Genomic DNA, 26,880 nt, shown 5'->3' on the forward strand with positions numbered 1-26,880 from the left:
TTTCAATTTGGATCACCCTTAAACATATCTTTTCAATTTGGACCGGGTAAATTTATCATTATTACGGTTTGAACTATCATGAACAACTTTTCTCGTCACGTCTAACTTCTCTTTTGGCAAACATATGAACCATACATAGAAGAGTTCGGCTGTATACTAGAGCTGATGTGCTTAAGGTCGTTGTTTGTACTGAAAAAATCGTTCGTGGTGGTCCAAATTATAACAATAGCAAATTTATCCGGTTCAAAGTGAAAAGATATGTTTAAGGGTGGTCCAAAATAAAACTTAGGTAATAAAATCTGGCCCAAAACGTAATTCAATCTTTACTAAATAATTGTATGGCTGAAAACGTCATCAATAAACAGGCCCAAAATTAACCGTCCCCATACTACTGCAAACGCCACGCCATCATCCCTCCTGTCCTAATCAATTCTCTTTTTCGGACCGTTGGAAGCGTCCGCTGGCGCAGAGAAAGTATCTGTGGTGGCCGGACAGAAATATCTCCCCTCCCGTCGGCCGTCGCTTTTGGCCGTCCGTTCTCTCTTTTGGCCACCCGTCCGCTATCCTCCCCCCAAATCTGCAATCCCCCGCGCGCCCCCCGCTATAAAAATATCTTCCGCCCTTGCACCCCTCCCCCCCATCCCGCTCACGAGTTCCTCACTTCCTCCTCCGCCCGCGTCGCCCCTCCTCTCCTCTCCCTCCCGGCTCCCGGCTACCGCCGCCGCCGCCCCGAGGTGAGAGAACCTTTCCTTCCGCTCTCCGGCATTCGTTTCGATCAGAACGAACGGGGGATTTGCCTCGTCGGAATCCGTGGGGGATCTCGCGCGGCCGACGGGCCGGGGTTGCGGTTTTGGATGCTGCTTCTAGCGGTAGCATCGTAGGTTTCTGGATGCGTTGTGGATTAGGGGGGTAAGGATTTTGGCTGGTCTCGCTTTGCTTGCCTGCGTCTTTGCGGGTGTGATTTCCGTATGATACGGTTGATGCTTGATAGATCGTGCGCGCGTGGTGAAGGCCTCTGTTGCTACCGTGGTTATCTAGTTCTCGATCGTATTGGTACATGGGGGGCCTCTTTGATTCTGGACGCTAGTTTTTCCACATGGGTATATGCTCTATGCTCTTGTTCGGTGCAGTGCACACGGGAGAGGGGAGACACAAGTTCCACAACTCCTTTGTAAGGCATGTTTCATCTGAGATGTAGAGTAGTATAGAAGGAAGTGTATTTTTGTCCCTCAAGGGGACATCCCATCGTTTTGTGCATAGCGTTCAAAAAGTTATCAAAAAATTTGAAAAGAAATTGTCAAGATAGATCATTATACGATATATCTTTTTCAAACATGCAAGTTAAAATTCGACTTATACAATTTGAAACAAAAATAACAAATTTAACCGTGAATTACACGTTCTATTCATAGTTAAATTTGTTATTTTTGTTTTTACTTATATAAGTTGAATTTGAATATGCATGTTTGTGAAGTTACATATCACATATTGATCTATCTTACTAAATTATTTTAAATTTTTTGATGACTTTTTAAGTGACATGCAAAAATGAGGGGATATCCCCTTAAGGGATGAATAGAGTTCTCCAGTATAGAATTGAAATATGAATCATTTTTTCAATCAAAACCAGTTCATCAGGCATCATGAATGAACTCTGAATATTAAAGGCATCAGAGCTAGAGGGGTTATTTCGACTGCTACATGCATTTGTCGTCATCTTCAGATAGCCTACATGGAGATAAGATTAGGACTGTAGTTTTCTGCAAGTGCAGATATAAAGCTTTTGAGTTGATAGCGTTGCACTGTCTTTAATCATTAATTTTTCTCTACCTTTGGACAGGAAATGGCTGCCCTGCAACCCTCATTCTCTTCAGCAATGGCTATGAAAAGTCTGAAGTTACCCAAAACTGCAGTTTTACCTGGATTTGGTGGTATTGCACGTCCTCAAGATGTGCAGGACAGGAGCGCTAACTTCACTTGTTCAAGGCCTAGAGCAGCTTCAGTGACTGACCAGTCAACAGCAGAGCCAGCAAAACCCAGGCAAAACAAGCACACTGTTGATCCTTCTGCTCCAGAATTTCTGCCACTCCCATCATTTGAAGAATGCTTTCCAAGGAGCACAAAAGAATCCAGGCAAGATTTACATTTCACTTTTCATTAAGAACTGTATTGGAATTACTTACATTCCGGTATGTTAACGCCTCCACTAAAGCTTATGTTGCCTGTGACTATGTTCTTCAGAGAAATTGTGCACGAGGAATCTGGCCATGTCCTCAAGATCCCATTTAGGAGAATCCATTTGACCGGAGATGAGAAGCATTTTGACACATACGACACCAGTGGTCCACAAAACATTAGTCCAAGGATTGGTAACTCACTGACCTCATTTCTCTTGTCAAACTAAACCCCCAAACCAAGCTAATGAACATAACATCTTACATTTTTTTATCAATCCTGCATGAAAGGAAAGATCAGCGGCTTAGTGGAAATTATTTCTTGTTCTTTTATGTTCACTCTAATGCAATTATGATACCTTATATTGTTTTGAACTCTTTTTGTTATTTTTATTTACAAATTTTATTTTTTTTATATTTCTGTACTATTTGCGGAGTTTTATTTTTCATTTATACCAATTTATTTCAAAACTAATAGAAATAATTTCCATAGGGAACATGGACGTATGATATTAGGTATCGTGCAGTTTGATACATGAATGTAATTGCATAGTTAATTTGATAGTACCAAAACGGCCAGTAAAAAGAGATGACACCAGAACAACTGAACTAATACTGTTAAACCAAAATGGTATACAAACCAGTGTTGACATCATGCAGTGCCTAGGCTACCTTTTCTCACATTTTCGCTACATAAGTAACTATGTCCAGTCCTCTCCATATTCAAATAACTATACTGATAGGATGGTTGAGGGTTCTTCCCTCTCTTTCCCCCTAACATATTTGACAATTTGCATAAGCATTTGAATTTTTTTGCAGGACTTCCAAAGATAAGGAAGGAATGGATTGACAGGAGGGAGAAGTTAGGTGGTCCTCGATACACACAAATGTATTACGCTAAGCAGGGAATCATAACAGAGGAGATGTTGTACTGTGCCACACGTGAGAACCTTAGTCCTGAATTTGTCCGGTCAGAGGTTGCCCGTGGACGAGCTATAATTCCTTCCAACAAGAGGCACCTGGAATTGGAACCCATGATTGTTGGACGAAACTTCCTTGTAAAAGTGAATGCAAACATTGGGAATTCTGCTGTTGTGAGCTCCATCGAGGAGGAAGTACACAAGCTCCAGTGGGCTACAATGTGGGGAGCTGATACTGTCATGGACCTTTCAACAGGGCGTCATATCCATGAGACCCGGGAATGGATCCTTCGTAATTCTTCAGTCCCTATTGGGACGGTGCCTATTTACCAAGCACTTGAGAAAGTTAATGGTATTGCTGAAAATCTAAGCTGGGAAGTCTTTAGAGATACTTTAATCGAACAAGCTGAGCAGGGTGTTGATTACTTCACAATCCATGCTGGCGTGCTTCTTCGTTACATTCCTCTTACGGCAAAGAGAATGACCGGCATAGTTTCACGTGGTGGCTCTATCCATGCAAAATGGTGCCTAACATATCATAAGGAGAACTTTGCCTATGAGCACTGGGATGAAATTCTTGATATTTGCAATCAGTATGATGTGGCATTATCCATTGGCGATGGTTTGAGACCAGGTTCTATTTATGATGCAAATGATAGTGCTCAGTTTGCAGAATTGCTGACTCAAGGGGAACTCACACGCCGAGCTTGGGCAAAAGATGTGCAGGTGAGAACAATGTGATCAATTAAATTACAAACTTTATGCATTTCATATCCTCGACACATTGTAATATACTCCGCCATAGTTTAATGTTCCAATTTTTCGTATATGAAACTGAGAACATGTATTGTGAATAAACTTATACAGTTGACTTATTGGTCTCTGATTTTGTCTGTTGACAAGAATATAGAACATCCTTGAAATAAGTATCGCCTGCTATCTATACTGAAACTATAGATGCAAATCCTATACTCGATATGCATATGGTTCTACTAAAAAAATGCATGAAATAAACGATGGCCTGTAGAGTATAGGGTCTCTAGAACTGGTCAGAAAGTAGAAGATATTTGCAAAGATCAGCGCTTAAAACTTATTCTTGTTCAAAATGTTAGTTTGGTGTAAATAGACTACAAATGAATAAATAGTAGAAATGAGCTGATTGCTAAATCTGCAGGCATTAATAATGTCACTTATTTTGGAAGTATTGTATTATACAACTACATGTTCAATTAATGCAATATAGTCTTCCTTAATCATTAAGCTTTTGCAGAAAGTATCTGTAGAAATTTACTTCTCTTCTTGCTTGTTACACTCTTTGTGAACTCATACAGATAAACATATGAGAAGATGTTAGAGATGTGGTTTTAAAACTCTTTATTGTAAATGACATGCTCTAAATGATGAATCGTTTTTGTTTCCCTAATAATTTGGTAGTAGAAACTTTGAACGGTGATGTGCCTGAATGATGATTTGTTTCCATTAGCTACACAATTCAATTTTTTTTAACCTTGTCAAGCAGTGTTTTTGACATTTCTCAATTTTTAGGTAATGAATGAAGGCCCAGGGCACATTCCGATGCATAAAATTCCTGAAAACATGGAGAAGCAACTGGAGTGGTGCAATGAAGCACCTTTCTACACACTGGGGCCACTGACAACTGATATTGCACCTGGTTATGATCACATCACCTCCGCCATTGGTGCTGCCAACATTGGGGCTCTTGGCACTGCACTTCTCTGTTATGTAACACCAAAGGAGCACCTTGGATTGCCTAACCGTGATGATGTTAAGACAGGCGTGATATCCTACAAAATTTCTGCTCATGCTGCTGATTTGGCAAAGGGCCATCCCTATGCACAAGCATGGGACGATACACTAAGCAAGGCAAGATTTGAGTTTAGATGGTTGGATCAATTTGCTCTATCTCTGGATCCTGTGACCGCTATGTCTTTCCATGATGAAACATTACCATCGGAGGGTGCCAAAGTGGCACATTTCTGCTCAATGTGTGGCCCAAAGTTTTGTTCGATGAAAATCACAGAGGATATTAGAAAATATGCTGATGAACATGGTTACGGGACAGTGGAGGAAGCGGTGATACAAGGAATGAATGCTATGAGTGCTGAGTTTTCAGCTGCAAGGAAAACAATCAGTGGGGAGCAACATGGTGAAGCTGGAGGGGAGATATATGTTCCAGAAAGCTATACAGCTCGCAAATAAGGTTGGTCTTTTTCTTATCATGTATAGTTCACCTTGTGGGAGATGTTTGGACTCTTTTGTTCTGAATATGTAGGGTTTTTAACTCAGTATGAAGCAATTAGTCATCTGGAGTAAAATGGTCTAGTGCCGTATTTCAATCAGTTTTACATAAATAAGCCATTAATGTGAGCTTACCGTCTTGAAACAGCTTTTCAGATGCCTTCTCTAGCACTTTTGTTGACCCAGTAACTTCATACATGCTACTAGTTATATAGCATTAGTGCTTGTTACAAATATTTCTGAATTATCTTGACTAAATAAATACTACTCGAGTACTATCTACCATTCAGTAAACATTCTGCTAATCCTTTTACTCCCTCCATCCCGAAAAAAATGAATCTAGGACTGGATGTGACACATTTAGTACAACGAATCTGGACAGAGGTATGTCTAGATTCATAGTACTAGGATGTGTCACACCAGTACTAGGTTGGTTTTTTATGGGACGGAGGGAGTACATCAGAAATTTTTCATAAATCTATGAGAACTGTTGTAATTTTGACTCCACACACTATCTTCAGTTATATTTCTTAAGGGAAAATTACTCTCACAGCAATCCTTTGAAATGGGTTTGCATGTACATTTGAAATTTGACACTAACTGTAATAGCACTGGATAGCTGCTCTGTTTTTATCAACTTCTACTTGTAATTTCAGGGACCTTAATAAACCTTTAGTGGCTTGGACTTGTATGTGCATTACTGCAAAGGCACTAACTTTTATATCACAATAACATGTTCTCGCCTTCTCGGAACTCAGAATACAATCTCCGTGCAGATCGTCTTGGTGTCCATCTACTCCGGGTGGAGCGTTTATCAGCAGCACTCCTCACCATCCTATGTTAGGAGGTGGTAAGCAGTATAAGTGCCTTGAATAAAGCTGGTGTTGCTTAGCTCAATTTGTTAATTCTGTCGTGGCTTGTAATAAAATTAAACTCTATATGTGATCCTTCCGTGTCATATTTTCTACTCTTTGCATCACTGTGGGTTGTTAGTAATGAAAGTTGCACCAGGGGTGCCTGTATTCTCAACGATCTGAAGGCCTCTTGGCCTGGATTGTTGTGAATTGGGCTGAGAAAGTCCCTTTGAACCTGAACAGGATAATGCCTGCGAAGGGAGTGTGCATTTCTACTTTTATGTTTCCAGGGAACTCTCAACACAACCCCTTTTTGGTGGGAGATCGAGCTATCCAATATGTTCCTGAACGTGTGAGCTCAGCAGCTGGATATACCTGTTTCTTACAACTGAGGTAACATGGTAATAATACTTCATTTGATAAGTGGCATGCTGACATTTCTCCAACAGGAGAGGATTTCTGCAGATACCACTTCGTAATGTCCCAGAACTGATTTAGTCATACATTTATTATCCGTGTAAATTTGCAAAGCGTTGGCCATGTCCTATGCAATTGATTTTAAACCATCTATCTGCACATATCTAATTAAAGTATAAAACAATTTATAAACTCTACATAATGGACATTTTAGCTGCATGCCACTTGTCAATTGAGCACACAATATACTGACTAAATTCAATTTAACTTGATCATGATTCATGTGGAAGGTGTTTATTAGGAATTAATTTATTGATATGGCCAGAGACTTGTTTATTTTTAGCTATTTATTTGTCTTTCCCATAGAAATGATCAAATTTTGTACTTGCACCTTGTGTAAGTATAATAGAATTATTTAGTCTGTTTTGGAGCATTCATTAATGCAATGATGCTCAGCCGCTCAGATCTTTGCGTAGCATTATCCAAGAAAACAAGTCTTTTTGTATCCCCTAGATAATTTGAAAGCACCCATACATGCACAATAGCATGTGAAAAAGAACTTTAGCTAGGTTCTGTTGACCGATTATGTTGTAGGATAGGAATCATCTGCCTGTAGAACATAATTTGGGCATTATCTTCTGATGTTATAATCATGTTTTTCTCAGCAAACTATTACTCCGCACTCCATTTTGTGTTTGCGATGTGGAATTATTTTACCTGTGATCCAATCCCATTATTTGACTGACGTGAAACGTTAAGTGAAATGACGTGTGGACAAAGTTGCTCGTGGCTGGAGTCTTTATGCTCGTGGTTAACAATTTGGAGATGAATTTTGCTCTGATTGTGCTCCTGCAATGTGTTTTTAATTTTCATCATAACGGATCTTGACACTATTTTCTATCAGATTGTTACCTGTTGTTCATTCCGAGTTCAGTACTACTATACAATGTCCGATCAAGTTCAGATATTATTATGAGTAAAGTCAATCACCGGTCCCTAAACTTGTACCGTTGTGTCATCCTGGTCCCTAAACTCGCAAATCGACCGTTCAGTTCCTCAAACTTGTTCGACTGTGTTATTCCGGTCCCTAAACTTGCAAATCACTCGTTTAGGTCCTCCAACTTGTTCAGTTGTGTCACCCTGGTCCCTAAACAGTACAGTCTAAAAATTTTATATCAAAAAATAATTCATAACTTTTTCATGTGAACTCTAATGAAGATGAACTTTATATCAAAATTGTAGCCCTCGACGTGACCTACAACTTTGTAGTTGAGAAGTTTTTGAATTAAAACTGTTTAGGGTCCCAAAATATTGTTGCATGTTTATAGATTTTGAAATTTTAATTTTAATATTACATTTTGGGACAAAAAATGACTTAAAACAAAAAAATTCAACTACAAAGTTGTAGATCGCGTCGAGGGCTACAAGTTTGATATAAAGTTTGTCTTCATTAGAGTTCACATGAAAAAGTTATGAATTATTTTTAAATATAAAGTCTTTACCGTCCTATTTGATCTATATGATATTCAAATCCAAGTTTAGGGACCGGAGTGACACAACTAAACAAGTTGGTAGACCTAAACGAGTGATCTGCAAGTTTAGGGACCGGGATGACACAATCGAACAAGTTTGAGGACCTGAACAGTCGATTTGTGAGTTTAGGGACCGGGATAACACAGCGGTACAAGTTTAGGGACCGGTGATGGACTTTACTCTATTATTATCATTAGTTGGTACTGAATGTATGTCTATGTAATTTGTATATGTTCATATTTATTTAACTTTTATGTATCGTTGTCACCTTATTATCATCGGGATTTAAATTTCAATCTCCATAAATATTACGCACACACAAATGTGTATAGTGATGGATGCGCGCACATGCGTTCTGTATAAAAAAAATCTATTAGACGTATTAACTCAGTATTGTCTTTTGAAAATTACATGAGTGATAACCGATTAATCACTCTTTAACTAAGTAATATCAGCACTTAATACCAAATTCTTTTTTTTTACTGTCTAGTACTACCTCCGTTTCAGTTATAAGACTTTATAGCATTACCCACAATCATATATATGTTAATGAATCTAGGCATACACATATGTCTAGATTCATTAATATATATATATATATATATGAAACGGAGGAAGTAGCAAATATTTGCTCAAAATTACAACTATTCAATTAACGGTCATCTCGAAAGTAGAATTTGTGAAGAACTCTAGTGCACGTCCATTACATAGCTACTGCAGAAAAAAATGTTAATATTAGTTCACCATATTTTCTTCGATATAATAATACTACACGTACGAAAAAAAATATTAACATGGGAAACACACACGTTTCTGGCCCACCCCATGCCATTTACGCTTAGGCCCTTCACAGTGTGTTTGCGTGGTGAGTTTCTTTGTGCCGCCAGCTCAAATGAATGCCTACGTGGCGAGTAATTGCGCATCCCTGCAGAGCATCTCACCTCCACGCAGGGAGATGAGTTTTCTCGCTCTTCGTGAGTCCACACATGGCCCACAAACGAATCGTGCCTGCGTTGTTGGGGTCGAGCCTCCATCTCGTCGTCTCCTCGCGCCACATCGAAAAACCTATTCCCAAAATCACCCTCCCGGCCATGGATTGATCCCTCCCATGCCACCGATTCCGTCACTCCCGCACAAACCTCGCCATCCCCTTCGGAGAAACGCACGGAGGCCAACGGAGCACCGTCGATGTGAGGTGGATCCTCGACTTCGCCGCTGGCGGGCTAGATGATGACGACGACTTCCTCTTCCACGCCACGGAGGAGTTGGAGTGGAGCCACTACAAGGCCAAGCGTCGCGCTTCTGCCTCACCGCCGCCGCCATGAGGCGGATCCTCAACTTCGTCGCCGGTGGGCTGGATGACGATGACAACTTCCTCATCCACACAGCGGAGGAAACGGAGTGGAGCCACTATGAGGCCAAGCGTCGCACTTTCATCCTGCCACCTCCGCCGTGAGGTGGATCCTTGACTTCGCCATCGACGGGCTGGACAACGACGGCAACTTCCTCTTCCACGCCCAGGAGACAGAGCGGAGCCATGTGCGGATGACGAGGAAGACGACGACGACTTCCTCTTCTTCGAGAAGTGGTGCATTTGCGGCCGTGACGCCTGGTTGAGAGAGGCGATGGCGATAGGGAGGAGAGAGGCGAAGGAGAGGGAGCTCAGGCGGTGGGCAACAGGTTGAGGGAGGCGATGCCGATAGGGAAGAGAGAGGAGAAGGGTAGCTGGGGGAATTAATTTATTGGGCTGGGGCACCTTCATTGTCTTGGTCACCTGTATTGTGAGCTTTGTAGTCTCGACACTAGCTCGCCCCAATCAAAGCCATGCAAAAGAAGTAACATGCACTGTGGAGTTGAATGGCCTTGGGCTGATTTCGTGTGTCACATAGGCTAGAGACACGCATAGCGTGGCTTGCATAGTTATTGCTTAAAGGCAAGGTCTGTGGCTTCGCAGTTGCAATCCTTTACTATGTGCACGCCACCTACTTACCCTAATCCCCTTAGCCCATATGCATATACTATCTCCGTCTCTAAATGAAGCTATTTTTAGCACAGTGTCTTGTCTCAAAATAAAGCTATTTCTCCACCTACCTCCTATCAACTAATCACAACCATTCTTCTTCAGCTGCTTTCTCTTTTCAACCAATTATGTATTTTCTCCAATTATTCTCACGGTCTCATCTACCTTCTTAATACTCGTGTCAACCTATAAAATGTATATATATTTTGGGACGGGCGAAGTATAAGGAAAGAAAAATCTCCGTACGCTGTTGTCTGGTGACGATCTCCAGTTATCCACTGTATATATAAAAGGAAAGTGAAGGATGAGCTCCACCATTCGGCAGCCTCATCATCATGCGTCTTCTTGCTCGACAAGCACCTTAATTAGATCGTAATCCCTCCATTAAAAAAAAAAGGAGGGCAACCTAGGAGGGGTGTGACCCCTCCCCAACGAATCTACACAAATTGGTTTTTTTTAGGGAGGGAATAGTTATTAGTAGTCACATCTGCCCAAAAAAAACTATTTTTGAAAGACCTGAATTTACAAAGAAAAACTCTGCAGCAAATGATTTCACAATTGGATCACAGAGAGAGAGAATCTTGAGCTTTATCCACTTGAGGAGAAATGCACGGCGAAGTGCAGGGCAGCGACCATCTCGTTGACGCTGGTATATATTTTGGTACACCTACCATTTTACACGCGGCACGTCCCACAATCTCCGCCCTCCGTCTCATGCGAGGCAAGGCCGCAGCTCCCCGCTCCATCTAGGCCGTCCGTACATACACGTGTCGGCCGATCGTGCCACTCCGGACTTTCTCTCTCCCTCCTCTCCCCCGCTGGGTCAGGCTCCTCTACCTTCAAAAGGTCGGTATGTATATGCCTTAGTCACTGACATGTGGTCCCGACGAACCATGGACCCACCTGTCAGTGACTAAAGGCAAGGTGCTTCGGAGGCGGCGGAGAGAGATGATCTCAATCCCTCCGCGCTGCGCTGCGATTAAAGCGGACGAGACGTGGCCACCTTCCTTCATTCTCCTAGAAGCCATCGCCTCGTCTCTCCGCTTCTCGCAAGCAAAACCCACATCGCCCATTCGCCCCCATCCCATTCTGCTCGCCGTGCTCGCTGAGCTCCATGGAGAAGAAGGATAAGGGAAGGCACCGCGGCCGCGACGGCGGAGGCGGAGGCGGCGGCGGCGGTGGTGGTGGTGGTGGTGGTGTGGATCGCGGCGGTGGAGGGAGCGGAGGAGGAGGGCCGGGAATGGGGCGGCGCGGGAGCGATGCGCGTGGCCAGCAGGCGGAGGCGGCGGCCGCGGCAATCAGCGGCATCGCCACCCGCCTTGGCTTCGGGTGCACCATCAGTACGTGCTAAGCGGCCGCTGTCCGCTGCTCCCCGATCGTTTCTGCTCGGGCTGATTCTGCTCTCCGGAAGGGATCTCTAATGGTGGGTTGGGTGGTGTTGTTCGTCGTGCGTGCGTGCGTGCGTGTTTGCAGATGTCGGCGGCGGGATGCCACCGCAGATGGAGTTCCTGATGGCGTGTACGGACGGCGACGTCGCGCGCCTCAAGGGTGAGATCCTACGGCTCTACCCCGCGCCCGTCTTACTCCCGAACTGCTCGTGCTTCTTCCTGGGATAGGGGTTTGGTTAGGGTTTTGAGGGCTTTTTTTTTTAGCTTCCGTGTGGTGGTGAACTGGTGATCGGGAACTTTTTTTCAGCATTTTCTGTGCCGGCTTTGTTGGGGGATATTCTACTCAAATGTGTTCTCCCATCTTTTTGTGCATTTGTGTAAACAATTGGATGAGATGGCTTTTAGCCTCATGCATCGTTTCTGGTTCCGTTACGATATGATCGTGTATACCCCGATCGTGCGTGTTGTTGATAGAAGTGTATGTGTGTTTAATGCGGCGGAGGGTTTTCCTGTCTATTTTTGGTTCAAATTGGTACTAATCTAGTAATCTGGATATGAATTTGTTTGTTTGCCATTATTCTTAATAGGGATTAATAATTACTAATAATACTTCTCTTTATGATGCCATATTTCTGTTAGAGGTCTCTTCCTCTTGGTTTTGTTTTCTTTTGATTAATAATTACTAATACTACTTATCTTTATGATGCCATATTTCTGTAAGAGATCTCTTCCACTTGGTTTTGTTTTCTTTTCTAAGTGCTTAGATGTGATTTTCGTGAGGTACTTGTGTCTCCATTTCTCTAGAACTTTGATCTTGTTTTATGCACATGCACACACAAAAAAAAACAACTTCTGCATGAACTAGAATTACAATTTGTGCAAATTTGCGCCTTACTTTTCTTTTGAAACTTTCGGTATTGAAGAGGTGGTTGATAGCATGGATGAGGATGATCGGCAATCGCTCACCTCTGTGAGGATGGAGGGGTATGAGCCACTGTTTGAGGCAGCAAGCTCGGGAAAAATTGATCTCTGCAAGTACTTGGTGGAGGAGCTTGGGTTCGATGTCAATGCCGAAGCTAATCATGATTCCGGTATGTGCCTTTCCAGGTTATTGCATTGTTTTATTATGCTTAGTGCATCTCCCGTGAGCAATGCAATTGTAATGGGAGCTGTTGTATGTGAGGAGGTTAGTCTTGATAGGGTCAGGAACTGTCTTTACCTTATCATGGAGACATTAACTATAGTGCTGACATGCTGCTATCTGAATTGGCACACCAATGTAACACTGCTATGTGAATAAATCCGTTTAGTACTATAATTTGATTCTTAAGTGTTGTTTCTTGACTAGTCACCTTTTTTAATGAAAACAAACAATTCTGTGGCACCTTTGGGACGTATGAATGTATGATGTCTTGTGAGGTAGTATTTTCTGAGGGAGTACTGCAAGAATTTCCCTGAAGAAAACTCAATTCCTGCACTAATCTAGTAATTTGTTTTTTGTAACGGGCCATAGATAATATAAGAAAACATCATCCAAGAAAGAATCACAATAGCAAAGTGTTGGTGATATGCCTTTTTATTCTTATTTGAAGGATTATCTCCTTCAGCCTTCCTTTTTATATTGCTTTTGCCTACTCTTGATTGGTACAGTTGTGTCTAGACAATGCATGCAGTTCACTTTGTGAAGCTCATCTATTATGCACTTGATTTTTCTTCTAGTTCCTTTTGCGTGGTATATACATGCCATCAAATTTTGGTTCTAAGAACTTGGGAAATGGGAGTTTTGTATAGTTTTAACTATAGTATTATCCTTGTTGATATGAACTTATTAAGTGGTGTTTCTGAATGATTCCATTGTTTAATATTGCATGTCATATAAATGCAGTCTGAGCTATAAGTATTTCATGAAGTGCTCCTTTGCATATTTGGAATTGTAGCAGCTAATATTTGTGCATTTGCAAAGCTGTTATACCACAACACTACCTGTATCGTTTTGTTGGAGTTATCTGATTAAATTTCTTGTTTGTAATGCCCTTGCTAGGTATGACACCTTTGTTTTGCGCTGTGTTGGATGGACAAGAGATTACTGTGAAGTATTTTCTTGACAAAGGTGCTGATCCGAATAAGAAAGATGCAGCAGGCTTTGCTCCTCTTCATGAAGCTGCAAAAAAAGGTAAGGTATCACTTCTTTTACATCTGTGCATGTGTACTACCTTTGTCATGTTTATGGTATGCGAAGCTTGCATTGTATAACTTTCCCTACAAAAGCTAAATGTAAAATCTATAATCCACTTATGTGTCTTATAGTAGGGGAAAACAGCTCAAGAGACAAATCCGCTTATCTGCCTCCTTTTATGTAAATCTTGCCATTTTGTTAGGTTTGTGCTTGCTTAGGTGGTTTTGGTCAATACTCGCAATAATACTTCTGATTTGTGACCTGAGAACACACTAGTTCTGAAACATACACTTTACTTTTGATTCAATATGTTAAGTCAGTTCTGGAATGAACAATTCCAAAATTAAGAATGTCTACAAAAAAAAAATTATTCTTCACTGTAACACAATTCCATGTTGCCCCCCCAACACTTGTTCTCAGGGCACGTTGGAATAGCACGACTGTTGTTATCTAAAGGAGCTAGTGTTGATGTATCTTCTTCTGAAGGGACACCTCTTCATGTTGCTGCCTCTAATGGAAAATCTAGCACTGTGCAGATTTTATTAGAGCACCGCGCAAATGTAAGTACCATAATTTATTTTATTTCATCTTTCCATGTCGTTTGGTTGAATTCAAGGCTCAATTTGTGATGGTACCAACCGCCTAATGTGTTGGTTTAGTTCTTGGCAAAATATGGACCAAGTTTTTTTTGCTCCTGCTGCACCTTTTTTGTGGATATGTAGATTCAACGATCACAAGTTGATGCAAAAAGCTTTCGAAACAGGGTCCAAGTGTTCTATGTACCTGCTTTGGTTTGCTACTGTCTTACCTTCTGACTTCGTTGCTACATTGTTCTTGTGTTTGTCGTTTATGATGCCCATATGTTTCCTAGTATGGGCTGTTCTAGGTCATGCTGGTTGTAAATAGTCGTTAGGCTTCTTATGATGCTTTTTAGATAGTTTATTCATGATTTCATGCCTTGCAATTTGCAAATGAATGTGTTGCATTTTCCTTGTGCCTTACTTCCATGTTCATTATTGTACTGAGGGCTGGCTGATATCTTGGTGACTTTATCTTTGTCCAGATATTGTGTTATGAACTGTTTGTTCTTAGTTTCAGGAATTTATACAGAAGATATTTCTAATTTCTGGATTTGTATTGACTTGCTCCTTTTACCTGCTAATTATATGCATTTACTTGGGAATAACTTTGGTTTCTAAAAATGCAGCCAAACGTGATATTACCAGATTGTTATACACCATTGACCGCAGTTCTTTCTGCCACTCCTGAAATAGTGAATGAATCTGAGTGTTTGAAGTGCATGAAACTCCTTGTGAAGGTTTGATACCCAATCGATCCTCTCTGTATCTCTATTTCCAAAGTCTCACGTGAAAAAAAGTATATCTATACTCCTTTAAAAGACTCCAATGATGGTGCTGAAGGGTGAATCTGCATTCAGCCCTTCACCTATCCCCACTATCTCCTGACTTGTGGAACCATCAAAACTGTGACCAAAGTAATGTGACCTACCGTGTTACACATAAAAAAAACAATAATAAAGTGAGTTATATACAGAGAAAGGGGAAGATACCAAATTCCAACCATTATGTGATTTCTTGAATATTTGAAATTGTAATGATGTGATTTTTTTTTTATAATCCATAGCTACGCACGGGCATTCACTACTAAATTCCTATGTTTTATGTGAGATATTATGTCAACAACATATTGTTGTGTCATGTAACATTTATCTGCAGGCTGGTGCTATTTATAATCTTGCAACTCCTGATACTCCATTGAAGATAGCAACTAGAAATGGCTTAACTGAGTGTGTTGCATACTTGCTGGAGATCACCACAGTTAAACTAAGTGAACATGTGAGTAACTCTTGCTAATTTGGTGCTTTTACTTTGTTTTTCTCCTAGGACTTGTTGAACCTATAAACTTGTGGCAATTATTTTCTTTCAAATGTAAAGGAAAGCTCTCTCTCTCTCTCTCTCTCTCTCTCTCTCTCTCTCTCTCTCTGTGTGTGTGTTTGTGTCTATCCTTATTTGTACTGTTTTATTGGATTTTTTTTCTTTGATCTGTTGGAAATGCCTTCCAAAACCCAACATTAGCACCAGTCACCAGTAGTCTGGTAGAACAAAACTATACCAGAGAGGAACAACACGAAAGCTTTTGGAGTTTGTTTGAATTTGCCTTGTTGGCACCCTGCGAAGGACGAGATAATTTGCATCCCATGTTTTTCTCTTTATGAGAATGAGAATACATTATCCAGGTGTAGAGCTTTACCAGTTCAAATGGTACATTATTACTTTACCAACCATCTAGACGTGGATTGAATCGGCCAGGGTCTTATAATTGATAACATTACAAGATTTAATCTGCTGTTTTCAACAGAACTGTTATCCTGTACTGGTTTTTATGCAATACAAAATAAATGGTGGAAGGGGACAATGGTAGAAACAAGTTTAGGAATGGGACGAGTTTATGATTGGACGTTTGTGCAACTAACCTATCTGTGTTTACAAAATAAGGAAGTATTTTTCCTTCTCCAAATTCTGGTATTTCCTCCAAAACATGTAGAAGGGGGTGAATCAGACATGTACCACCTCTTTAGTCTGTTTGGGACATCGACACAAATTTGCAATACAGATGTTTGATAATTACCTTTTCTAATCCTATATTAATTATTAAAATATAACGGCATGAGAGTGTTTTAATGAAAAATTTAATGTCATTTTCAATTATCAAATCTTAATATTGCTTATGTATTAATGAACTAAGATTTTGACGTTTACCTGAACATATTCTAAATCTAAAACATCGTCTATTTGAAAACAGGAGGAATTATTTTTTAGAACTAGAGGACATTGCACCTTGAAACTACTTTGTTGGTACATAATACATCTGTGTTCTTCACTACATGTATGTAATGCAAGCAACTAAAGGAGATGATTTATTCTCTGTGCTTTCGTTTGTAATCACCATGATTCAGTTCATTGTTAGAATGTTAGTGGTATTGGTCGTAGGAACACTGCATCTAGTATTCTGTCAATTTACAGATTTTCAGCTTCTATGTTTTTTCTCTTCTATCACTACTTATGTTTTCCTAATGATTTAGGACAAAGGAAGTGATGGAGACAGAAAATCTAAGCTGAAATTACATGGTGGAAAAGCATTTGAGGAGGGGGACTATGCTGGTGCAATCATATTTTACACCGAGGTATATAAATGTGCATTATATGATTTTACTTCCTTTTTGACTTATTACTGCTAAGCTGAAATTGCATAGTGGAAAATCAATAGGAATGTGCAGCTGCCCATGCTATCCTCATTATTGCTAAATGCTAATACATGATCTGTTAGCGGACATTAGCTGAAGACAGAACAAAAAGATTATCGCAATTTACAAACTCAGTTACACTGGTTCCAGTTCCTTGCATCTATTACTGCTCAGACCACTATAACTATTGTTTAACTTACGCAGTTTTTATACAAGTAATTTTATAGTTTTTTTTTCTCAAAAAGATAATACACATTTATTCCATTGTTATAGCTGGTTCACTGCAAAAAAAAGTTAAATGTAAACTTTGTGTTCAGCATTTACACTTTCAAGCCTACAGTTATTGATTCTTACGTACTGTTAAAAATAAAAGCTCTAATCCAAGAAATGCCGTTGACAAACACAACTTCCTGAAAATGCCATTCTACAAGCGTCTTTATCCCAGAAATGCCATCGCCGTTAGGTTTCTGTTAGTAGCCCTCCTTTTAAGTGCTATAAAAAGACCATTTTACCCCTACGAGTTGTTGAAAGATGATTAAAACTTATACTCTTTCAGTCAACGTACAATAATTTAGGCTGCGTTCTATTTCTCCAACTTCAATTTCAACTTCCTTGTTTTCCATTAGCATGCTTTTCAAACTTCAACTTTAACTTCCTTGTTTTCCATTAGTCAAAAATGGTCTTTTTATAGCACTTAACGGAGGGATGCTAATGGAAACCTAACGGCGATGGCATTTCTGGGACAAAAGTGCTTTGTATGATGGCATTTCTAGGAAGTTAGGTTTGTTGATGGCATTTCTTGGATTGGGGCGCTTATCAATGGCATTTTTTAGATTTTCTAAAAAAAAAAACCTTGCAATGATGATCACACTTAGTCATGGAACATCCATGGCCCTTGACACTCTTCTGTGAATACAGTCAGCGTGGAGGGTGGTCAAGTGCACTCTGGCAATGGGAAAATTGACATGTTCTTTACAGATATAATTTCTTCAATAATCCAAGCCCTAACTATAAGCAACAGAGATTATCACACGAGAACCCATCTCCACACATGCCACATCACAGAAGCATGACAGTCTCTGCATCCCAGTTGACAGTCTCTGCATCACAGAAGCATGACAGTCTCTACATACTATCATCACTTCTATTGTCTAGGTACTATGGCTGTGTTAACAAGGAAGTGGTGCAGCGCAGGAGGCTTATCACAGTTTGGTATGATGCAGGCAATGAAACTTGATCCTGCAGATGCCACACTGTATTCAAACAGGAGCCTTTGCCATCTGAGAAGTGGTGCAGCGCAGGAGGCTTTGCTGGATGCTAATGATTGCATAAAACTCAAGCCAGAGTGGACTAAAGGTCACTATCGCAAAGGATGTGCCCACATGGCACTCAAGGTCAGAAAAGAAAAAAAAATCCAAGTTTTTCGTTTTGTGATACATCATTTCCCTGTCATTATCTTATCTATGTTTTTATATTCCAGGAATACGAAGAAGCTTGTACTGCATTCATGGCTGGAACAAAGCTCAATCCTTTAAACGATGAAATGCAGGATGCATTTTGGTAATCTTTGTACCTATTTTACTTTATAACACAGATTTTCTTAAATGACCTCCGACACGGTTCCATGAATCAAAATATGCTAATTCATGAATTTTTTTCAGTTACTTGTATGCTGCGTGATATGTCAGTGATTATGCCTCTGACTGAAACCAACCCATATGTTGACATTTGCAGGGAGGCAGCTAAAGGAATGATGTATGAACATATGGCTGGAAAGCGCGTCAGCTCGGTTGATTAGAGGTCATCGGCGTGTTCGTGCTCTGTTCTGTTTCTTTTGGACCCGAATGTCAGCTTGGATGGTTTAATTTCGTGTTAGTACTTGTGTCTATATGATGTTTCTCGTTGGTTAAGGACACAGCGAATTGGTGGTGGAACAAGGGCTCGATTCCGCGTGGAACCGATGTTTTCACATAACATTTCTTGAAACTGTACTTAACGTTACCTGTTTGCATGAGCGTGTTCTTTGATGATTGTATCTTGGTGAGAACCATGCTGTATACGTCTTACTCCCTCCGTTTTAGGATATAATATGTTTTGACTTTGATCAAAGCTAAACTGTTTTAAATTTGACTAAGTTTATAAGAAAAGATAGTAATATTTTCTATCTAAGATAAATTTATTATAAAAATATATTTAATTATTAATTTAATAAACTAATTTGGTAATATAAATATTATACTATAATTTTATACTACAAAATATCTTATAATCTAAAACGGAGTCAAAATATCTTATAACCTGAAAACGTCCGCCGATCCAGTGCATCCCGCGCTCCGCCTCTACCCCCTCTCACCCATGTTCCCATAATAAAAGCAGCTTTGGCCGCGAGGCTTCTCCTGGAAGGAAGCCACTCTTTCCTCCACAAGTCCATAAGGACAGCGAGAAAACCCCAAAAAATTCCCAACCCCAAACCCTAATCCCCGCCGCAAGGAGAGAGTTTGCCCTCCATGCCGAGGGGGCGGAGCCTGCGCGTGCCTGGCGGCTCGACCGCCAACTTTAGCGCCCACCTCATCGCCGCCCAGCTCGGGAGAAGCTAAATAGATGGCCTAAAATAAAATCGAGTTTTATGAAAACAAATATTAGTTATTACTTCGAATGAAACTAAATCTTAGAGGGTAAGCATTTGATGTGGTGTAAGTCGTGGGTGTATGACTTTACCCATAAGGGTTTAAATTTCAGTCTCCATAAATATTACGCACACACAAGCGTGTGTTGTGGTAGATGCGCGCGCATGTGTTCTGTATAAAAAAATCTAATCTGTTAGATGTATTATCTCAGTATTGTCTCTTGAAAATTACATGGGTGATAACCGATGAATCACTCTTTAACTAAGTAAGTAATATCAGCACTTAAAACAAATTCTATTTTTTTACTGCCTAGTAGCAAATATTTGCTCAAAATTACAACTATTCAATTAACGGTCATCTCGAAAGTATAATTTGTGAAGAACTCTAGTGCACGTCCCTTCCATAGCTACTGCAGAAAAAAAATGTTAATATTAGTTCACTACATTTTCTTCGATATAATACTACACGTAGGAAAAAAAATATTAACATGGGAAACACATGTTTTTAGCCCACCCCATGCCATTTACGCTTAGGCCCTTCACAGTGTGCCTACGTGGCGAGTAATTGCGCACCCCTGCAAAGCATCTCACCTCCACACAGGGAGACGAGTTTTCTTGCTCATCGTGAGTCTACGCGCAGTCCACAAACGAATCGCGCCTGCATTGTTAGGGTCGAGCCTCCGTCTCGTCGTCCACTCGCGCCGCATCGAAAAACATTTTCCCAAAATCGCCCTCCTAGCAATGGATTGATCCCTCCCATGCCACCGATTATGTCACTCCCGCAGTCCCGCTCAAGCCTCACCATCCCCTCCGGAGAAACGCACGGAGGCCGATGGAACACCATCGCCGTGAGACCGATCCTCGACTTCACCGCCAACGTGCTGGACGATGACGACGACTTCCTCTTCCACGCTGCGGAGGAGCCGGAGTGGAGCCACTACGAGGCCAAGCATCGCACTTCCATCCCACCGCCACCGTCGTGAGGCGGGATCCTCAACTTCGTCGCCGGCGGGGTGGATGACGATGATGACTTCCTCTTTCACACCGCGGAGGAGACGGAGTGGACCCACTACGAGGCCAAGCGTCGCGCTTTCGTCCCGTCGGCGCCGTGAGGCGGATCCTCGACTTCGCTGTTGACGGGGTGGACGACAACGATGACTTCCTCTTCCACGCCGCGGAGGAGACGGAGTGGAGTCATGTGCAGATGACGAAGAAGATGTAAAATCCCGGGTTTTAGCAATAGTCTTAATCATGCTAATGGCTTAATCACACTAGCTGAGAGCAGTGTTGATTAAGCCACGATGCTGGCTAGGACCTATAAATATATTGATTGCTATTCTATTATGGATCTTAAATGATTTTTTGATCGTTTCCTTGTTATTTATTTATTAAGTCACATCCATGTGCATCATTGATTTATTGTTTGTTAGACTAAACCTGGTGAGGAGTGGGATCATTTAGTTTTGGTTAAATTATAGTGTAGATTAGTCGTCACGAAGCGAGGTACACATGTGCACAGTAGAAATCACACAGTTCTTTATTTACAATTTACCACTGCAGGTTTGCATACATAGATGCATATAATTGTACCCTAGAAATTTTATACAGTATGCATCCCATGTATTGTGCATATATACATGGTGCTTATAGATATAATACCATAAACTGAACCATCTCGTCAAAGATTCAATAATTATTTATTTTTCAGAAAAACTCTTGAGTTTTAGGGTAATTGCACATCAGTCTCTAAACTCATAGTAAACTCCAATTTCACTAAACTTGAGGGACTCAATTGCAAAAGCAACAAACATATCAGACATTACCAAATCTCCATTAATTGGGAAATTAGTATAGAGCTTTAGATTTATTCCACCGAGCATGCAAGAGTGAGGTGTCAAAGCTAGCAGCAGACATGTGGCCCAAGCAGGTGAATCAGCAGCACCAAATGCACTGAGATAAAGCATATCAATGTGAATTATCCAGAGTCAGGTAGAGCCAGCCTTGGTTGCAACGATAGACACCTAGCTGCAGCTAGCAACTCCCAGTAGTACAGCAGCCATAGTAGTAGTAAGATCCCAACAACAGCAAGCAGCCTCGGCTGGAAATCAGTGGAGATTGGGAGAAAGAGTGATAACCAACTAAAAGTTCTACATCTCAACCACACCACAGCTCAACTATAGCATCCGTGGTCAAGCAACCATAGAGAGGGAGGTCAGAGGAGTAAAAGGAGAAGAAGGGGTGTTCAGTTCCTACATGAACAGGGATTTCAGCTCTAGGAGGAGATGGTACTCCAGCTCAAGAAACAAGATGGATCAAGATGGATCAGTAACAGCAGAAGCAGGACAAGAAGAAAGAAATAGAGTAGGAGATGCTTGAGATCCAGGAGAAATAAGGAGCTTCAAATCAAGAAAGAAAGTAGGCAACTGTTGTAAATTGGATTAGGAGGTAAAATCAGCAAGAACAAGAAATCAAAGAAATCGGTAGCAAGTGTGCAAATCAAGTAGGAGGTACTTGAGCTTCAAGAAGAGAGGGGTTTCAGTTTCTGGAGGAGCAGGTGGTGCTTCAGCTCAAAGAGGAGAAATCAGAGTTCCATCAGGAGAACCCTTGAATCAGAGTCCAGAAGAGTAGCTGCAGAACCAGAGTAGGGAACCATATAATCACCTAAAATCATGGCAGGTAATCAGGAGATTGAAGCTGCAGAACCAGAGTAGTGAACCATATATCAGTCACCTAAAATCATGGCAGGTAATCAGGAGATTGAAATGAAAGTACAATTATATCATGAGATGATTCTTGAGTGATGCATATACTAGTATGTGTAGGAGTTGTGAGTTGCATTTGCATCCATTAGAAGATGAACAAGAATATTAAGTAATTTGAGCTGCAGAGTAGGAAGTGTAACCAGTAGGACATAAATATTTTTATTTAACTGATAAGTAAATAGGTTAATTCTAGTTTATAATTATTTGGGGTTAGTAACAAGAAACATTTTAGTTTGTCTAGAATCATTATGTAAATGCATTTAGGTAAACAGCTGCGCATGCATCTGTTTGGTGAATCCTGAAATTATAAATAGTTAGAATTTAGTTATAACTTAAATAAAATAACCTTCAGTACTGAAGAAGGGTTCACCTAATCTCACTTGTTCAGGTTATGTCAAGTAAAACATATACAGATCGTGCTGTAGTAGGTCAGTAAAGGAAATCAAATTGAATTGTTAGAATTAATGAGTAGAGTTATATGTCTCTATAGCAAAGCATCTAGAGCAAATGATTATAGATTAAAACATGGCATATATTAGTTCTGTAAGTATTAATCAATATAAATTGTATCCCACCGTGAGAAACATTAGCAGTCTTAAAAATCAATCAATGCATTTAGTTCTTAATACAAGTGATACTGAATCTATAGGATTAATCTGGATAGCTAGTGTACAAGTATATTTTTAGTTTGAATGAACCTAAACTTATGGGTCTCTACAGCAAGTCATCTAGAGAAGAGCATAATATCATAATCTGTTATAATCTGAACTTTAGTAGTTGATCAGCATAACCTTGCTAAGACCAATACCATAAAACACCATTATTTACTTGTGATTTCAGTAGTTAGTATACTTTGACATCAAGATCAAGATTTATAATTTTTAGGTCATTAAATCCCTTAAGTGATACTACCATGATGCATCATGCATGAATGAAATCATATTAATCCTCCGGATTACTGTTCAGCATGGCAACATAAGGATCTGATCATGTTAGTTTATTAGTTTGTAGCAAATTTCAATATTTCGATGGTCATTGCATAAGCATAATTAAGGATTTAATCATGCTAGTGTGATTTCTATTCATGTCAGCATTCATTCATCATGAACATATAGGCATCATCCATCTTAGCAAGCCAATTTCTCTAGAACCCTAGATCCAGTAAATACAACCCTAAAAGTATAATCATTCGGACAAATTCACAAGCATCACCCGTACATCACCGTTTATAAACAACACCATACAAGAGAGGACACCACACCAGTATATCACAATAGGGATCAGAGCTGGGAGGATGGAATAGGTAGCTCAGCTATGGAGGAGAGGGATGCAGCCACCGGAGTTGCCTGTGTTTCCACCGGCCATCTCCACGGCGGCTGCAGCGGCAGGAGACCGGTGGCTGGGGTTAGCTTAGGGGCAGAGAAGCGAGGAGCCAAGAAACCGATTCAGGCCGGCGACGGCTAGAGGGGTCGCCGGAGTGGGGTGTGGCAGCCGGCGCAGGGGAGAGCGACGGCACTGCCTGGGAAACGGCGGCGCTGGGACTGGGAGAGCGTGAGGGAGAGAAAGAGAACGGGAGAAAAGGAGAGAAGAGGAAGAAGGTGGGTTATGTTTTGTTGGGCTTTTGCTTATGGGCTGCATATGGGGGGAAAATTAAAGAAATTGTGTAATAGAACTATAATACAGGGGAAATCATTATTGAATATTTAAATTGGTTAAAACTCTTCAAAAATAAATTCTTGGAAATCCTGATGTATTATTACAGTCACTGTTTTATTCATTTTATAAACTTAAGTTATAGAATATCTTTGTAAGTACACACAAATACAACTTAACTTTGCAAATCATAATCCAAGTATTTCTTCAAAATATACTTTATAAATTATCTTATCAAGCAAACCTAAATGTATATACTAATTAAATAAATATACATGGATTTTATGGAATAAAATTCTCTCTAGCAAAGCAAATTTCTTCTAAGTAAAATAATTACTCTTTCTTAAAATAAAAGTTTAATAAAAGCAAGTCCATAACCTATATAAATCCAATATGTGCATTCGGGTTATACATATCAAGTGCATTGCATTCATATAAACATTCTTGTATTTAGTTGCATTTTATTTGTTTCTTTCAGTTGGGCGTTTATCTCGGATTTCTTGGAATTTTTCATTGATTTATGCGTCTTCAATTTCGGGTATCTCAGGCAAGTCCAACACCTTCGACTAACTCTTGTTATATTTTCGTAATTGCAATCTATATGTATACATTGCATTAAATTATACTTTCTATGATTAAAATAAATATGTTGATGGATTGGATTGACTGGTAGAGTAGTCGGTCATATTATAGGTGTATTCTGAACTTGCCATGGTGGTAGGGGTTCAGTTGCATATATTTATCATCATAAATTTATCATCATAAGGTTAAACAACAACGGTTATATGGCATTTCAAGAGTCGTAGCGATCGTGTCGACCACATGACCTAGAATGGGACAGGCTAGCTTAGTAGTTCTTTCTTAATGGCTTTATCCTGCGGGCTTAAGAACTTCCGCGAATCCCGTGAGCGTGGTCTAGCGATGAGGGTTGCCATTGTTGCGGAATTCGATTAGATGATGTGGATCGCCGTTGTTGCGGGATCCAATGATTCGCCGTTGTTGCGGGAATCACCCGCAGAGATAATTGACAGATTGGATTGATGAAAAGCTTGTGACCTTAGCCTTGCCGGCATACACCATGAAGTGTGCTTCAAGCGCCGACGGGCGTGGGCATTAAAAGGTTTAAGGCGTTTGTGGTAAGCAACACACATCTGCGGAGTGTATGAATTGTGATATGTCACTCCCTGTTTCGGGTAGAAACTGCGAACACTGCAGTAGAGGAACCTATCGGAGGTTCTAATACCTATGGTGCCTTATATGCAGTAAATTTTATAATTACTTAATATGAGCTTTTATTACATTGTTTTATGAACATGCATATGATTGCTTGTTGGATTATGGGATTTGGAGATATATGTATTATGCAGGTGGATTATGGGCATATATTTGTTGAATTGCTATAATTGGCTGGGGCACCTTGATTGTCTTGGTCACTAGTATTGTGGGCTTTGTGGCCTCGACAATAGCTCGCCCCAATCAAAGCCATGCAAAAGAAGTAACATGCACCGTGGAGTTGAATGGCCTTGGACTGATTTCGCAGTGTCACATGGGCTAGAGACACGTATAGCGTGGCTTGCATTGCTATTGCTTAAAGGCAAGGACCGTGGCTTCGCAGTCGCAATCCTTTACTACGTGAACATTGCACGCCACCTACTTACCTCTAATCTCCTTAGCCCATACGCATATATAAGGAAAGAAAATCTCCGTACACTGGTGATGATCTCCTGTTCTCCACTGTATATATAAAAGGGAACTGAAGGATGAGCTCCACCATACGGCAGCCTCACCGTCATGCGTCGTCTTGCTCGACAAGCACCTCGACCAACTACAACACCAATACAACTAAGGGCATCCACAATGAGGCCATAAGAATTAGCCTTATGACTTTTTTTTATGCTATATACATTGTGGATTTTTTTATTCTAAATACATTGTGGACATGGACATAAGACATTAAATGCTTAAAAACAACTCTAAGCTTATGGTTGAACTTAAGGGATTAAAAAATGATATCTACTAGGGCCTATCTGCATATGGTTGCGGATTGGTGGTATATTTCTTCTTTGATGGGACCTGGCTTATTTCTCACCCAAAGCCATAACCATTGTAGGGATAGATATAGGCCCTGTTTAGTTCTAAAGTTTTTTTTTCCAAACTTCCAACTTTCCATCATATCAAACATTTCATACACACAACTTTTCTATCACATCGTACCAATTTCAACCAAACCTCCAAACTTCAGCGTGAACTAAACACAGCCATAGTTAAAGCCATCTGCACATGGGCCCACCCTATTACTCATTCAGCAACCAACATTGAGGTTGCCCTAATGGCTTCATTTATGAACCGGTCAATACTCACCTTAATTAGATCTCTCCGTCCCATAAAAAAAACATGCATTCTACTACTAACAATCTGGATACTTTGTGTTCATATTCATTGTACTAGAATATATTATCCAATATTTTTTTACGGAGGGAGTAGTTATTAGTTGTCACATCTGCCAAAAAAAATATTTCTGAAAGACCTGAATTTACAAAGAAAAACTCTGCAGCAAATGATTTCACGATTGGATCACAGAGAGAGAATTTTGAGCTTTATCCGCTTGACGAGGAGAAATGCACGGCGAAGTGCAGGGCAGCGACCATTTCGTTGACGCTGGTATACATTTTGGTACACCTACCATTTTACGCGCAGCACGTCCCAAAATCTCCGCCCTCATGCGAGGCAAGGCCGCAGCTCCCCCGCTCCATCTCGGCCGTCCGTACCTACACGTGTAGGCCGATCGTGCCACCACTCTCTCTCTCTCTCCCTCCTCTCCCCCGCTGCGCTG

At 40.6% G+C, this 26,880-nt stretch overlaps 2 protein-coding genes across 15 annotated transcripts; both read left to right on the top strand.

The window, feature by feature from the left end:
* Window positions 1–602: 602 nt before the first annotated feature.
* LOC4333719 (phosphomethylpyrimidine synthase, chloroplastic) lies at window positions 603–7,591 on the top strand. 12 transcript variants are annotated; one of them, XR_001544821.3, is made up of 7 exons: window positions 603–734; window positions 1,841–2,133; window positions 2,242–2,369; window positions 2,994–3,820; window positions 4,640–5,315; window positions 6,112–6,203; window positions 6,365–7,591. XR_001544821.3 is itself a non-coding variant. In XM_066309015.1 (6 exons), exons 2-5 carry the CDS (start codon window positions 1,844–1,846, stop codon window positions 5,312–5,314), a joined length of 1,920 nt encoding a protein of 639 aa, XP_066165112.1. In that variant the 5' UTR covers window positions 603–734; window positions 1,841–1,843; the 3' UTR covers window position 5,315; window positions 6,010–6,320. The 12 variants fall into 12 exon arrangements, 3 of the variants coding, with proteins under 3 accessions (XP_066165112.1, XP_015632972.1, XP_015632971.1); XR_001544819.3 differs by having other exon boundaries at window positions 6,130–6,203; XR_001544820.3 differs by having other exon boundaries at window positions 6,130–6,203; window positions 6,393–7,591.
* A 3,285-nt stretch (window positions 7,592–10,876) lies between these two features.
* On the top strand, window positions 10,877–19,017 carry LOC4333720 (uncharacterized). 3 transcript variants are annotated; one of them, XM_026023751.2, is made up of 11 exons: window positions 10,877–11,517; window positions 11,651–11,725; window positions 12,489–12,656; window positions 13,607–13,738; window positions 14,162–14,301; window positions 14,949–15,059; window positions 15,478–15,597; window positions 16,845–16,946; window positions 18,230–18,400; window positions 18,487–18,566; window positions 18,741–19,017. In XM_026023751.2, the coding sequence occupies exons 1-11, from the start codon at window positions 11,292–11,294 to the stop codon at window positions 18,802–18,804; spliced, it is 1,389 nt and encodes a 462-aa protein (XP_025879536.2). In that variant the 5' UTR covers window positions 10,877–11,291; the 3' UTR covers window positions 18,805–19,017. The 3 variants fall into 3 exon arrangements, with proteins under 3 accessions (XP_025879536.2, XP_066165113.1, XP_066165114.1); XM_066309016.1 differs by having other exon boundaries at window positions 11,163–11,517; window positions 14,228–14,301; XM_066309017.1 differs by lacking the exons at window positions 18,487–18,566; window positions 18,741–19,017 and having other exon boundaries at window positions 11,163–11,517; window positions 18,162–18,296.
* Window positions 19,018–26,880: the final 7,863 nt, after the last annotated feature.

The sequence above is a fragment of the Oryza sativa genome, chromosome 3 (assembly GCF_034140825.1).
Source record: "Oryza sativa Japonica Group chromosome 3, ASM3414082v1".
NCBI classification, from domain to species: domain Eukaryota; kingdom Viridiplantae; phylum Streptophyta; class Magnoliopsida; order Poales; family Poaceae; genus Oryza; species Oryza sativa.